The sequence below is a fragment of the Myxocyprinus asiaticus genome, chromosome 20 (genome assembly GCF_019703515.2).
Source record: "Myxocyprinus asiaticus isolate MX2 ecotype Aquarium Trade chromosome 20, UBuf_Myxa_2, whole genome shotgun sequence".
In the NCBI taxonomy this organism is placed as follows: Eukaryota; Metazoa; Chordata; class Actinopteri; order Cypriniformes; family Catostomidae; genus Myxocyprinus; species Myxocyprinus asiaticus.
In genome coordinates, this window is record NC_059363.1 from 5,890,055 (window position 1) to 5,906,596 (window position 16,542).

Genomic DNA, 16,542 nt, shown 5'->3' on the forward strand with positions numbered 1-16,542 from the left:
ATTTATATATTTGCTTAAAATCCCCTTATTTGGACATTAAAATGTGATTGGAACAGCCTGTATAGATGAAAACAACTCTCTTCACAACTCACTTTTTGCGCTCCTATGTGGAAAATACACCCAGAAAATGGAGCACATATGTGCCATTATGCCCAACAGCAGTTACCACTTTGGCTACTGGGCAGTGTTTCGAAAAACAGTAAGCACAGACTGATTTTAGCTAAAGAAAAGTCAACCTGTTTCCGATTTCACTGTGAGACCAGTCTGGTACTCTACTTGCACTGCATTAAGAATTGACACATTGACACGCCAGCACGAAATTAGCAACACATGGAATTAGGGCTGCACGATTATGACAAACATCACAACTGTCGATTATTGCCCTTCACATTGTAATTTACATAAAAATACTTATTTTGGGTTGATCAATAAACTGCATGACATATTTTTTTTATGTAGGATACACATCCAAAACAAGTCAAAAATGGTTTCTGAATTCATTTATAGCTGTTTTATCAGTAAATGAAGACCTAAACACTCCACTTCAGACTGGCACCCTTAGCACCCTTTTTTAACATTTTCTATGCTGATTGTGTGAGAAAACTAAAAAATATTTAATTAACAAACATTCAAGGGCAGTGAATGTGTATTATAATGTGAACGATGGCCGTTCGAATTCTGCAGGCCTGTCCATGACCTTACACAAGAAAAAAGTAACTTTGACTGTCTTTTTATGTTAGACCAAAGCATTTCTCAACAGGTTCCTTCAATGCTTTCTGCATTCTGTTAATAAATTCCCCAACTCGGGGGAGCCTGGGTAGCTCAGTGGTAAAAGACGCTGGCTACCACACCTGGAGTTCGCTAGCTCGCTAGTTTGAATCCCAGGGCGTGCTGAGTGACTCCAGCCAGGTCTCCTAAGCAACCAAATTGGCCCAGTTGCTAAGGAGGGTAGAGTCACATGGGGTAAACTCCTCGTGGTCGCTATAATGTGGTTCGTTCTCAGTGGGGAGCGTGGTGAGTTGAGCGTGGTTGCCGCGGTGTATGCCGTCAATCCTCCACACGCTATGTCTCCGTGGCAACGCGCTCAACAAGCCACGTGATAAGTTGCACGGGTTGGCAGTCTCAGACGCGGAGGCAACTGGGATTCGTCCTCCGCCACCTGGACTGAGGCGAATCACTACGCGACCACAAGGACTTAAAAAGCACATTGGGAATTGGGCATTCCAAATTGGGAGAAAAAGGGGAAAAATCCACAATAAATAAATAAATAAATAAATAAATTCCCCAACTCAAGTGTCACACCTCTATACCCAATAAGCATTTCTGGTTGTTTTAAGTTTGAGTAAACATTCTCGAAATACAAGTGCATAAAAAAGCAGTAAAAACACCACTGTGAAAGTGGCCTGTCATTGTTGGGCCTGCACCTTTGGGAGTGTGAATGTATTGAAAAGCAGAGAGGAGGCAACAAGACCAGGCACTCCGTCCACATTACCACTTGATGTTTGAACACAGACCATGAGTGACCGTTTAAATTGCTCCCTGTTCAAACAGTTCCCAAGCATCTGTGGTTCACAGCAAAGCAAGCCTTGTTTGTTTTCCTCTCGGCTTCATGGGCCGTCACTAGGTCATCTGGAATCCATGCTCACAACTGGGTGGCAGGATTGTTAGCATCATAGAAGTGTCAGTTTGACTTGATGTGAAAAAAAGAAAAGAAAGGTTCTTCTGAGGGTTTACCCTCTATACATCAGACTTTCAGTACAACTCTGGCAGCTGTCATCTTCAGAAATGTTCAGACAACTCCGTAGTTTATGGATGTATTTCTGAACATAATGAGGGTGAATATAGGGAGTTGATTAAGAACTTTGTAGACTGGTGCCAGCTGAAGTAAGACAAAGGAAATTGTAGTGGATTATCAAAGGAAGACACATCAAATAATACCAGTAAACATCCAGGGGATGGACATCGAGACTGTCAAATCACATAAATACCTGGGTGTTTATCTAAATAACAAGTTAGACTGGTCTGATAACACAAACTATTTATATAAGAAAGGTCAAAGTCACATTCATCTCTTGAGATGACTGAGATACTTTGGTGTGTGTCAGGTACTGTTAAAGACTCTCTATGAAACTGTGGTAGCATCTGTCATTTTGTATGCTCTGGTATGTTGGGGAGGAGGTATCTTTGAAAGAGAAAAAAACAAACTTGTAATTAGAAAGGCCAGTTCTGTTCTGGGATGCTCTCTGCCGCTTATAGATCAAATAGGAGATGAGGATGGCTAAGAAACTATCTTTTATTTTAGACAATAACTCACATCCCCTCCACGAGACAGTGCGGTCTCTGGGCAGCACGTTCAGTGCAAGGTTAATTAATCCGCGTTGCTTAAAATTGTGTTTCAAAAAGTCTTTTTTGCCATCTGCCATAAGACTGTACAATCAATATTATACGTGATTGATTTGTTACTGGTGTAATATTATTATGATGTAGTGCTTGGGTTGGTGCAATATTGTTTATTGTCTGTTGTTTTGCTTTGTTCTTGTTGTTTTTTATATATTAATTATATTAATACTTTGTAAATTATATATTTTTAAAGATATGGGTTGTGTTGCTGCTGTAACGTGTGAATTTCCCCCTAGGGGGTTCAATAAAGTTATCAATCAATCAATCAATCAAGAGAATCTCTGTGATACTGACCCAACAAAACAGGTTAATTTCACAATTAGAAATGAAGGGTGTCAACAAAGTCAAATCATGATTTTAACATAAAGAGACAAAATAGTAAGCAAATGATCATTACAGTTGAAGTCAGAAGTTTACATACACTAAGTCAACTGTGCCTTTAAGCAGCTTGGAAAATTCCAGAAAATGATGTCAACCATTAGACAATTAGCCAATTTTCTTCTGATAGGAGGTGATAGGAAGACAAGTATCTATATCCACAGTAGAACGAGTCCTATATCAACATAACCTGAAAGGCTGCTCAGCAAGGAAGAAGCCACTGCTCCAAAACTGCCATAAAAAAGCCAGACTACAGTTTGCAAGTGCACATGGGGACAAAGATCTTACTTTTTCGAGAAATGTCCTCTGGTCTAATGAAAAAAAAAATTGAATTGTTTGGCCATAATGACCATTGTTATATTTGGAGGAAAAAGGGTGAGGCTTGCAAGCCAAAGAACACCATCCCAACTGTGAAGCATGGGGGTGGCAGCATCATGTTGTGGGGGTGCTTTGCTGCAGGAGGGACTGGTGCATTTAGTACAAAATAGATGGCATTATGAGGAAGGAAAATTATGTGGATATATTGAAGCAACATCTCAAGACATCAGCCAAGAAGTTAAAGCTTGGTCACAAATGGGTCTTCCAAATGGACAATAACCCCAAGAATACCTCCAAAATTGTGGCAAAATGGCTTAAGGACAACAAAGTCAGGTATTGGAGTGCCATCACAAAGCCCTGACCTCAATCTGATAGAACATTTGTGGGCAGAACTGAAAAAGCGTGAGCAAGCAAGGAGGCCTACAAACCTGACTCAGTTACACCAGTTCTGTCTGGAGGAATGGGCCAAAATTCCAGCAACTTATTGTGAGAAGCTTGTGGAAGGCTACACAAAACGTTTGACCCAAGTTAAACAATTTAAAGACAATGCTACCAAATACTAACAAAGTGTATGTAAACTTCTGACCCACTGGGAATGTGATGAAAGTAATAAAAGCTGAAATAAATCATTCTCTCTACTATTATTCTGACATTTCACATTCTTAAAATAAAGTAGTGATCCTAACTGACCTAAGACAGGGAAAGTTTTCTACGATTAAATGTCAGGAATTGTGAAAAACTGAGTTTAAATGTATTTGGCTAAGGTGTATGTAAACTTCTGACTTCAACTGTACAACAATTAAGAAAAACCTGACCTATTGATATAGCTACCTAATAGGGTGAGTTTATCAAAGAGGAATCATTATTTCAACCAAACTGCCTTTTTTTTTTCCATCAAACTACATTCAAAATGTTTCAAAATATAATAAATAAAATCGTAAAAATAATCATTGAAAAAGACAGTTTAAACTGATTCAAGGTAATGAATCAAACTTGCCAACTCTGTTTTTGCATTCCTTGCGTTGAGTCATGACACAAGGAAGGATCACAAAACTAGTCCACACAGTTATTAGGAAACTTAAAGGCCAAGAAAAGCGCATTAAAATCATTGCGATTTTTACAGTGTTGCTTATTTTATTACCACCAGCAAAATCATTATTTTATTTTTTTTTAAGTTTTAATAATTTATCCAAAAAAAAAATTACACAATTCAATTTGATGGGATTTTATTATGAATTTGAAATACGTAAATATTAAAAATAGGCTAAAATCTTTTTTTCAAGTGCATGTCTTCACAGTTTCATGAATTTAATACATAATTGTGTTTAAATTAGCAATGTACCAATGCAAAATTTTTGTGATGATACTAATATCCAGTTATTTAGAACAACATCTGTCAATACCGATAACGACTGTTTGGTGGTTCTGCTTTATGCTACCTTGTTTTAAATTGATATTTAGTTATACAACTTTCAAAGAAAATTTAAATAATAACTTTATTCTCTTTGTCTCTCTATGCCTTCCATGTTTTAGAGTAACTGTTCTATGTTATAAACATTGGAACATAAAACATTCTTAACTCACATTAACTGAATTCTGAAAGATGTCACTTTTTAGCTGAAAGCAGTCTCTGCTTTAGCTTTAACAAACTCGTGAAATTTCTTACTATGTTGAACTTTAAGGTGAGTGATCAAATTGGTTGTAAAAAGTTTTAACGGTAGTTCCACCTCATGAAATTCTAGCAATGCTAAACTTACAAACTGCAATTTTGCCATCACTGTCATCCAATTCAATGAGACAGACAGCAGACAGCACAAGTTTTAAGCCAATTTTCAAACACGTTTTTCATCCCCCTTTTAACAGGAAATAATCAGCCAATGTCATGTGATACATATCATTGCTTTTATTGTTCGATATGATGGTTGGCTGACACTTTGGCACATCTCTAGTTAAACCAGTTTTGAAGTTTACATGTTTTTAAGTAGCACAACTAAAGAAACTAGAAAACATATTACTAGAAAAAGCTGATTTGGAATTAAAGGGCATGAAGCAAAAACATCCACAAAAATTCTTAATATCAAGAACCTTTTTAGAGATGCCAACCTTTACTTTGGTTTTACAGCTCCACTCTTTGTATGTTTGTGAGTGTGGAGGCTTTTCTACTAGGTTTGTTTGGTTTCAGATCACAGTAACCAGGCTTCCACAGTTAAGCAGTGACCATCCTAGGTCTATTCCTTAAACCAACACAGAAAGACAAAAGACGGGGACAGAGCCCTGTGGAATCCCTCTGTCGCTGCCGGACCACCCACTTAGGGAGCAGACAAGCCTATTAGGCCACACGGCACTCCATTCGAGGGATTTTGAAATTCAATGAGACACACAAGGAAGCAGCGAAGGGGTCGCCAAAGCTCCTCTTGCCCTCCCTGAAGCGAAGCATGGTGGAGAGAGAGTGAGACGTGATATCGGGGTGGGTGGCTGTCGGAGGAGGACCACACCATACTATCATAAGCAGAGCCGAGCGGATGGGACCAAACAGTGTGCTTCCTGCCTGGCTGGCTCGCGCAGGGGGAGGGGGGCATAAGGGGTTAGGTAAAAGGTCGATCCACCTGCTAAGAACAAAGCTTGCTGAAACTGTAGCCCTATTTCTGCCCTTGTCGGGAAGGCCAATTCAACTCCATAGGAAACTTAGCGTGTTTGTTATGATGGACTTGGTGTGTATGCTTTGAATTTGGACTGCAAAAGGACAGTTTAACCATGTAAGAAAACAATCCACCATCTCAGTTGTAATAACACGGCCAAGCCTACAGCAGTTAACTTATCCCAAACCACATCAGACACATAAAATCAGCAGGGGAACAGACGCAAGAGGAAAACGTGCAAACACTTTTTCAGTGGTGTGAAATTTGGGCTAAAAGTTTTGAGTTCATCCTTATTTGGCTGTGCAATGCCATTTTGAGAATCAATAGGTAAGTGGCCAATCGAAATGAGATTTACAATGCCCAATGCTCTATTTAATGTGCCGATGATTACTCTTTGTGTATACCTGTATATATAAATATCAAAAACAATTTAATGATAGCAAATGAGAAGTTCACAGAATTATTGAAATTAAATGAATTATTCGGTTGCACAATATTTACTCAAAATTCACACACACACACACACACACAAAAAAAAATCATTTATCAATAGGCAAATATTGGCGATTATTCAGTCTGGCAGATTTGTAGGCCTACTACTAGTACTGAGTCCAGCGACTAGGCAAATTAATTAGAATTTATGAAAAATATCCAATTAATCAAATGCAAAAATTTAAGCTCTTTTAAAAACTTTCAATATAAAAAGTACATTTTAAAAATAGGTTAAGCAAAACAAAAAACAAAAAATTATGAAAGTATTTGTTGTCCACTACAAAAACAGTGGAGCCATTTATATAAATTGAAACTCAGTCTAAATCTGCAATTATTACTTCATCCATGATTTAAAATAAAAATATTACTTTCCTCAAATTATAAACCAATTTACAGCAGTTCTCTACAGTGCACTTATCTGAATGGAAAAACGGCGTTCCAATAGTGCTGAAAAACAACCTCAGTGTGGAGCCCTCGAATTCTTCTGTTGTTTTTGTTTGTTTGTCCTGTGTTTAGTCATTTTTTTCCAATCAGTTTTACCAGGGACCAACTGCTGAACATTCGGCAGCACATACAAGACAGACTTTTCCCGGTTTTTGACTATTTGGACGTTTTGCTGGAAATTTTAGTCAGAAGCGCAGCTGTGTTGTTCAAGTGTGCTATGAGACGCAAGCAAGGGAAGCGAGCCGCCGCTCTGGTAAAGTTCCATCAGCGTGGTGTTCAAACAGCGCTGCCGAGTATTCATCTTGCGAATCTCCGCTCTCTTCCTAACAAAATGGACAAACTACATCTCCTCACTTGTACAAACAAGGACTTTTCAAACTCTGCTACCCTGTGCTTCACAGAAACCTGGCTGAGTGAAGCCATACCGGACAGCGCGTTACATATGCAGGGCTTTCAGCTGTTCAGAGCGGATCACATTTCGGAGTTAATGGGGAAAACGAGAGGTGGTGGAACATGCTTTTACATCAATAAAAGTTGGTGTACAGATGTAACAACGTTAAAGAAGATGTGCTGTCCTAATTTGGAAGCACTCTTTATCAACTCTAAGCCTTTCTACTCGCAGCGGAAGTTTTCCTTGTTTATATGGAAACATATATATATATATATATATATATATATGTTTCCATATGTTTCCGATGAGTCTGTACAGAGCCAACCTCACCCATGAACTGCCAAAATACAGACAGCACATTACATGCCCCACCAGAGAGAGAAACATATTGGATCACTGCTATACAACATTAAAGGATGCATATCGCTCTGTCCCTCGAGCAGCTTTGGGACTCTCTGAACACTGTCTGGCTCATCTTCTCCTGACCTACAGGCAGAAACTTAAAATCAGCTAAACCTGTAGTTAAGACTGTAAAAAGATGGACCAATGAAGCAGAGCTGGAACTATAAGCCTGCTTTGACTGCACTGATTGGAGTGTTTTTGAGGTCTGATTAGAGTGTTTTTGAAGCTGCAGACACCGATCTGGACGAGCTGACAGATACTGTGACATCATACATCAGTTTCTAGTACTTATTTAACATTTAACAATGACAAACCATGGTTTACAGCAAAACTCAGACAGCTTCGTCAGGCCAAAGATGATGCTTACAGAAGTGGGAATAAATCTTATACAATCAGGCCAGAAACATAATGACAAAAGTGATTAGAGTGGCTAAAAGAAGCTACTCTGAGAAGCTGAAAAACAAGTTTTCAGCTAACGACCCTGCATCAGTGTGGCAAGGCCTGAAAGACATTACTAACTACAAGAAACCATCTCCCAACAATGTAGGGAATCAACAACTGGCAGACAACCTGAATATGTTTTACTGTAGATTTGAAAAGCCCAGTCTCACACCCCACACCCGCTCTGATCTTTACTTCACACAAACATCAACACCTCCTGCAACCACTCTCCTTCCCCCTCCTGCTACTCAACCTGCACTTAAGATCTGTGAAGAGGATGTGTGCCGGGTCTTCCAGAATCAAAAGACAAGGTAAGCACAGGGCCCAGACATTGTTTCACCCACTTGTCTCAAATCCTGTGCTGACCAGCTGCTCCCCATCTTCACACAGATCTTCAACAGATCACTGGAGCAGTGTAAAGTTCCCTACTGCTTCAAATGCTCCACCATCATCCCTGTCCCAAAGAAACCCAAAACCCATTGCTCTGACGTCTGTGGTCATGAAGTCATTTGAGAGACTGGTGTTAGCCCACCTGAATGACATCACTGGACCCTTTCTGGATCACCTTCAATTTGCTTATCAAGCAAACAGGTCTGTGGATGATGCAGTCAACATGGGATTGCATCATATCCTGCAACATCTGGACAGACCAGGGACATATGTAAGGATCCTTTTTGTGGACTTTAGTTTGGCTTTCAATACCATCATCCCAGCTATTCTCCGGACTAAATTAAACCAACTCTCTATTCTCACATCTATCTGTCAGTGGTTCACCAGCTTTCTGACAGACAGGCAGCAGTTAGTGAGACTGGGGAAATTCACTTCCAGCACCTGTACAATCAGCACTGGTGCACCCCAGGGATGTGTGCTCTCCCCACTATTCTCCCTGTACACAAATGACTGCACTGCCAAGGACCCCTCTGTCAATCTCCTGAAGTTTTCAGACAACACTAATGTCATTGGCCTCATCCAGGATGACGATGAGTCTGCATACAGAAGGGAGGTTGAACAGCTGGCTGTCTGGTGCAGTCAAAACAACTTGGAGCTGAACATGCTCAAAACAGTGGAGATGATACTGAACTTTACGAGGAACACCCCAACATTGACCCTGCTCACCATTCTGAACAGCACTGTGGCAGCAGTTGAATCATTCATATATATATATATTAGTACTGTGCAAAAGTTTTAGGCACTGGTGAAAAATGTTGCATAGTAAGGATGTCTTCAAAAAAAAATGCCATAAATAGTTTTCATTTACCAATTAATGTCATGCAAAGTCCACTAAACATAAAAAAAGTTAAAACAATATTTGATGTGACCACCTTTGCCTTCAAAACAGCACCAATTCTCCTAGGTACTCCTGGACACAGTGTTTCTTGGTTGTTGGCAGATAGGATGTTCCTAGCTTCTTGGAGAATTTGCTGTCTCAGTTGCTTCTATCTCTTCATTTAATCCCAGACTGACTCGATATTCAGTAGGGGGTCATGCTATCTGTTGTAAGGCTCCCTGTTCTTTTGTTCTAATCTATTCTATTTACAAAAGTAATATTTGGGAGTCTAAAATTTATATTTCCTATTGACACACCAAAGCTGAAGATATACATAACTTTCTTAAGATAAATGTTTTTCTGAAACATCTTATGTGCCTAAGACTTTTGCACAGTACTGTAAATATACAGTATATATATATATATATATATATATATATATATATATATATATATATATATATATATTGTGTATTGTATATTGTGTATTTCTATTTATACTTTTCACTTTTTATTTGTATTCGATTTTGTCTTGTTGTATTGTTTGTGCACTGGAAGCTTCTGTCACCAAGACATTCCATGTATGTTTAAGCATACTTGGCTATAAAGCTCATTCTGATTCTGACATTTCAAAAAACAGCACTGAAACAATTTTCTTTTGAACCCAACTCTGCTTGTCTATTTGCTACGTAGAATTTCAATTATATGGTTCGCAACACTGTAACCAACCCATTTTCACTGTCCAAAATATATCTGAAATGTCAATTAACATTAACTTTGTGTTTATAGAACTGTAATATTAAAGCAATGCATTTGATCGTTTGACACTACTTGATTAATCCTGCTATTCATATTCATACACATTTTTCTTTATGTAATATTCAAATGTCGGTCACTCATGAACAAAAAACTTCTTATAAACTGGGTTTGAGACCCATAACTTCACCTGTGTGCCTAATTAAAGTAACTGGGACTGAATCAGCAAAGTGCTTTTTATTTTAGAGGGAAATGACTGCATCATCATGACAGTGTGCACAGTACACTGTCACTTAATGTGGAGGTACATTATGTCCCTATTTAAAAGGTGAATGAAAATCATTAAATGTCACAAAATTACAAGCTAGATTAAGCATGGCATGGGAGGCTTTAATGTTTCATGCATACCTGACACAAAAAAGATACACTTACGTGCATATCTTGACTATGTGTGACTGCAATGCAAATGTAAATTTCACCCACAAAAAACAGCACATCATATTAATGATCCTAATAAATATGCCTATATTTGTCAGTGGCAGACACAAAGTCTGTGCTTTGAACACACACAAAGCCATAAAAACTGGCACGCAGCCATATACCCACAGGTACATACATATACACACGCTTGGCGTCTAAGATATCAGGATATATGCTAAATAGATCCTGTTGCAGGTCTTGGCCTCCGCCTATCACTAGGATGTAATGCTTTGGGTTGGGCTCATGTACCGCAGGATGTGTCAGCATATCAGGGAAACAGCTAACCTGGCATTAAATCCAATAAAACAAACACACAAAAGTTACACAGAGGCCATGGTAGAGAGGATCTAACCTCATCTATGGCCTTTACAATACATGTGGGAGTGAGTGACTGATACCCATATGATAAACTCACAGAACATACAGATGGGGACTATACCATGCCAACTCAATGCATTAAAATCTAATAATATTTCAGAACAGTGTTCAAAGCCACTGAACCAAAATAATTTTTTTTTCATTCCAGTCCTGATGAGAACCACATAACAGTTTCTCCTGTAAGTACACTGGCACCAAAAGTTTGGAATAATAAACAGATTTTGCTCTTATGGAAAGAAACTGGTACTTTTATTCACCAAAGTGGCATTCAACTGATCACAATGTATAGTCAGGACATTAATAATGTGAAAAACTACTATTACAATTTGAAAACATTTTCAAATCTTCAAAGAGTTCTAATAAAAAAATCCTCCATGTGCAGCAATAACAGCTTTGCAGATCCTTGACATTCTAGCTGTCAGTTTGTCCAGATACTCAGCTGAAATTTCACCCCACACTTCCTGTAGCACTTGCCATAGATGTGGCTGTCTTGTCGGGCACTTCTCACGCACCTTACAGTCTAGCTGATCCCACAAAAGCTCAATGGGGTTAAGATCCATAACACACTTTTCCAATTATCTGTTGTCCAATGTCTGTGTTTGTTTGCCCACTCGAACCTTTTCTTTTTGTTTTTCTGTTTCAAAAGTGGCTTTTTCTGTGCAATTCTTCCCATAAGGCCTGCACCCCTGAGTCTTCTCTTTACTGTTGTACATGAAACTGGTGTTGAGCGGGTAGAATTCAATGAAGCTGTCAGCTGAGGACATGTGAGGCATCTATTTCTCAAACTAGAGACTCTGATGTACTTATCCTCTTGTTTAGTTGTACATCTGACCTTCCACATCTCTTTCTGTCCTTGTTAGAGCCAGTTGTCCTTTGTCTTTGAAGACTGTAGTGTACACCTTTGTATGAAATCTTCAGTTTTTTGGCAACTTCAAGCATTGTATATCCTTCATTCTTCAAAACAATGATTGACTGATGAGTTTCTAGAGAAAGCTGTTTCTTTTTTTTCCATTTTTTGACCTAATATTGACCTTAAGACATGCCAGTCTATTGCATACTGTGACAACTCAAAAACAAACACAAAGACAATGTTAAGCTTCATTTAATGAACCAAATATCTTTCAACTGTGTTTGATATAATGGCAAGTGATTTTTCTAGTACCAAATTATCAATTTAGCATGATTACTCAAGGATAAGGTGTTGGAGTGATGGCTGCTGGAAATGGGGCCTGTCTAGATTTGATCAAAAATGACTTTTTTCAAAACTTTTTTACATCAGTAATGTCCTGACTATAGTTTGTGATCAGTTGAATGCCACTTTGATGAATTAAAGTACCAATTTCCTTCAGAAACAGCAAAATCTGTACATTATTCCAAACTTTTGGCTGCCAGTGTATATAGAATTGATCTTGTACAAAATTATGTGAATACACATATGCAAGATATATATAGAATAATGCTAACAAAAAAGTACCATGGAATTACCAATTTTTATTTTTTGTTTTTTTAGTTGACTATGCTGTGGTAGTACCACAATATTTTGAAGTACCGTGGAGTACCATGTAATACCGTGTTATATGAATATGGTAATCATGCAGTACCGTGGTATTTACTGTACATCAAAGTACTATGCTTTATGTAAAGGTACTATTGGGTATTACATATTATTTGCAGGTTTATGTAATTCTTATAAGCTTTTCAAAGGCTGGCGGTCCTAATTTAGTTGTTTTCTCTGACTCTTTAATGTACAGCGTGTTTTGAAAGTCAACAAATATTACTTGTCTTTGATGTTAATATAATATAAAATGAAAGACTTAATTTACCATTGCAAAACACAACAACACAGACAATCAAAAAGCACTGGAGCCTTCTCTCAATCATCTGATATGATAAGGGCGCTCTCTTGTGCCCAAGCTCAAGAATGCACCATCATTCAACTAGTGAGACCATATTCTCTAAAACAAATTGATTTTGACTCACATTATGAATTCATTATCAACAAAATTGAAATGTAAAGAATTTGTCCCATTATATTTTAATCTATGGTTTCATTCTCAATTCCAGTTTTCTTCACTCAAATCATCTTGAGACTTAGATTCATCCAAAATATTATGCATATTAATGAGTTTGAATAAATAATAAATATATACATACCCTTCTTTACAACTAAAGGATCCTGTGTGACCTTCGCCATCATTTTGACTCACTTTGACTCAGAAAAACACATTATTTTTTAAATACAAATAACAGTCTGAGTTTTAAGCACTAAAGTACAACAGGAAAGTCTTAGCTTTTTAATAATATAATTATTTTGTTTAAGATAGAATCATTAAATTATTTTACTTGGGTGCATAAGCTCAAAATGTGGTCCTGGCTCAAACTCAAATTGATGGAGCATGTCACATTTTATCAATAATGTGTGTACTAAAAATGTTTAAGATTTATGTATTCCAATTTCATAACAAAATTCCATCAAACTGGTTTGAGTAATCTTTAACAAAATAAAAGAAGAAAAAAATACATATTTTAAGTTTTATTCATTTAATTTTGTTAAAAATTACACAATTAAATTTGATGGAATTTTGTCATGAAATAGAAAAGCCTAAATCTTAAAAATAGGCTAAAATATTTTTTGAGTGTAAAGAAGGGTTTTTTTGACAGATAGATAGACAGACGGAGAGATGGATAGACAGACAGACGGAGAGACTTAAGAGTATTGCTCGATCTGGCCTGTGCTTTGACTGAGGAGTTACTAACAAAATATAGTGGAAGCCAAGTAAATACTTCTAAGCTGCAAAACAAAGTAACTTTGCATGTTTCCAAAACTGACATCAACAGATAACGAAAAAAGCTTTGAATAGTAGTCATACTTAAGACTACATGCACTTAACCACTCCAAATGTTCATAAAACGTGACTAGTATACAATTGTCTGTCACTATCTCCAGGTTCGTACTCACCTTGGTACATATCAAACAGTGAGTCCTTCAGTTCCTGTTTGTGCATCCATGACAGCTGATGCAGCTCTTCTTCACTCTCTGAGCAGCTCTCCCTTTAAATCAACAGAGAGAATACATATCAGTAACTCATTTCTGTTATACTTATATGCAGAGGTCTCTGTGAGAGCCAGGTACAGTGTGTTGGGTGGGTTCTGGTCATATGTTTACTAGCTCTCAGTGTGGATAAGACTAATCTCTTCAACAATGTCCACATAAGCTCAGGGCCCACACTTCAAAAGCTCCGTGTATGACCACTCCACGAATCTCACTTTCCTTTCTGCAAAAAACATCAAATCAACTGCTACAATAATAATGAATGAATTCCTATGACTCTGACAGGATGTGATGGCAATGCAATAATCATGATAAAAATATGGGTTTAAGTGTGTGTTAGCATGCACTTATTGATGCAGATAAAATAAATTCCTCAGAGGAATCTTTCCATTAGTAATGGATACTTAATTATACCTCAAATTATGTGGCTTTTTGAGGAGAGGAGTTCTATTGCTTTCAAAGTGATCAGACATGCAAATTTTGCCTAACAGAAGATAATCCCATAGACTTGCATTAAAATTGGGACCCAAGCCATGGGGACCAAAATATCATAGAGTCTTGGGAAACCACCAAGCAATGCCCTGGCAACCACCCACAACACCTAAGCTTTGCGTGATTGCGGGTTTTGCACAGGCAAGCACTACACACGTTTCTTCAGAAAATGTAAAAGAGTGATTTTCATGAAACCTGCCAATAAAATGTCCTGGTCATATTTAACCCCAAATCAATAAAAAAACAATTGACAACTGAAGGGTTAAATAATGTCACAAATGTAAAAATATCTTAATGACCCAAAAAATAGGCATTATTTTTTAACTGAAAATTAACCAATAGTAGATTTTGCAGATACCAATAACTTTGGTGGTGGAAAAAGGCCGATAACCGGTTAATCAGCCAATAGATTTTAAAATCAATTTATCGAACAAACCCAAAACACCCTGGGGACTCTTATTTTTGAAATGACAGAGACATGATCCAGTACATTGCTTTATATTTAATACAAATTAAGCTTTTTATGGCCTATATATATATATTCACCAGATGAAGGGTTTTGTATATCTTTACATTTATATACACTATATGGACAGAAGTATTGGGACACCTACACATTACATCTACAGGAGCTTTTATGACATCCCATTCTAAATCCATAGGCATTAATATCAAGTTGGTCCCCCCTTAAGGCTGTTTCAAAAAATGAGCCAAAGCGATTGAGAAAAACTGTAATGACAACTGATAGCCATATAGTGTTGCCTCTTGTGCCTTATTCAGATGTACAGGGGATTTTACAGTTTTTCTCAATCGCTTTGGCTCATTTTTTGAAACAGTCTTAACATTCTCTGAACTGTAAGTGGAACTGTTTTATGGGACATCACAACTCTATTGCATGTCTGCAAAATGTAGTAACTCACCCAAAACATTTAATTCATGCTTCAAAACCTAGTTATTGTGTCAGTAAATTGGCCAATGCCACCAAATGAAAAGTTTTTTTCATCGTGTCAGCCGTACTGGTCAAAATGTTAAGATGTTTTTCACCATATCAGTCAATCATGGAAATGCTTGTTATATACAAAGTTCATTTTTATTCTACTTTTTTGTTGGCACTGACTGCTTACTGTACTGTACAAGAATGTCAGTTTTGTCTAGCTGAATGCTATTGTGTATCACATTGAGCTTTTTAGATACTGATTTCAACAGTAGGTAAAAGTTTACTGGGAAAAGTCAATACTGTACAATACTGTAGTACAAAGGATATGCACATTTGTATGTATACAGTAAATTTATTTTGTAGCAATTCACATTTGCATGTCCATTTTTACACATTTCTTACATGTAAAGTCATATACAGTGAACAGTAAATTGCCACAAAATGACATCCATGCAAAAAAATAAATACAAATAAAATAAATAAATAAATAAATAAAACGCAACAATGAAAAACATTCCATATTTATGGATATACATGTATGTCTGACAGATTTTGATAACTGAATGATTTATTTTGCATGTGATGGCTCACATGATGAAAGAAGGTTTAGAAGTTGTGAAGAGTATGACAATTTCACTGAGAATCAACTCATCAGTTTTGATCAGTAAGTCATGTGCATTTAGTTATTGTGCAAATTGTAGACAATTGTACTTACTCTTTTGCACACATGTGCCAAAACACACGCAATTTGCTTAAATGAATAAGAAATTCAAATCTGGTGTGAACAAGAAACTAATTGTTCAGAGCTTTGAACTTATTGTTTTGAAAAAAATTATTCTCATTCGAGAATTGAGCAAAACTGTAATGAAGTCTGGCATCCTATCTCCTTACATTTATCCCAAATCTACACATAAAACACAATTTATACTCTAAACTGAAATCCAGATCTATGCAGCTACAATTATCTGTCAATTTACACAAATCTTCATTATAGCCCAACATGCACATCCAACCAGATAATAACAGAGACCTCTTACTTCATTGACAGCTCATTCTCCAAGGCTGATATTTTGTGTTTCGCCCTCTGAAGTGCACATTGAACATCCCGTGCCATGCTTCTGATGTTCATGTGTGTGAGTGTATATAGTAAGCCAGAGTTTTCTGGCTGGACACAGTATACTTCATCTCAGCTTGCACATCCCATGCATATGCATGCAACATGATCCATGCAGGGTGACAATGGCTGTGTCTTGAAACCTAATGAGTAGCCTGCCT

At 37.3% G+C, this 16,542-nt stretch overlaps 1 protein-coding gene across 1 annotated transcript in view; it reads right to left on the reverse strand.

Moving 5' to 3' along the window:
• The window catches only part of LOC127410852 (mirror-image polydactyly gene 1 protein homolog), a 116,471-nt gene that overhangs the window by 98,638 nt on the left and 1,291 nt on the right, over nt 1–16,542 (reverse strand). Inside the window, exon 2 of the mRNA XM_051646062.1 lies at nt 13,746–13,837. Within this exon, the coding sequence (XP_051502022.1) occupies nt 13,746–13,791 (46 nt within the window). The 5' untranslated portion in view covers nt 13,792–13,837. The remainder of the gene's footprint in view (nt 1–13,745; nt 13,838–16,542) is intronic.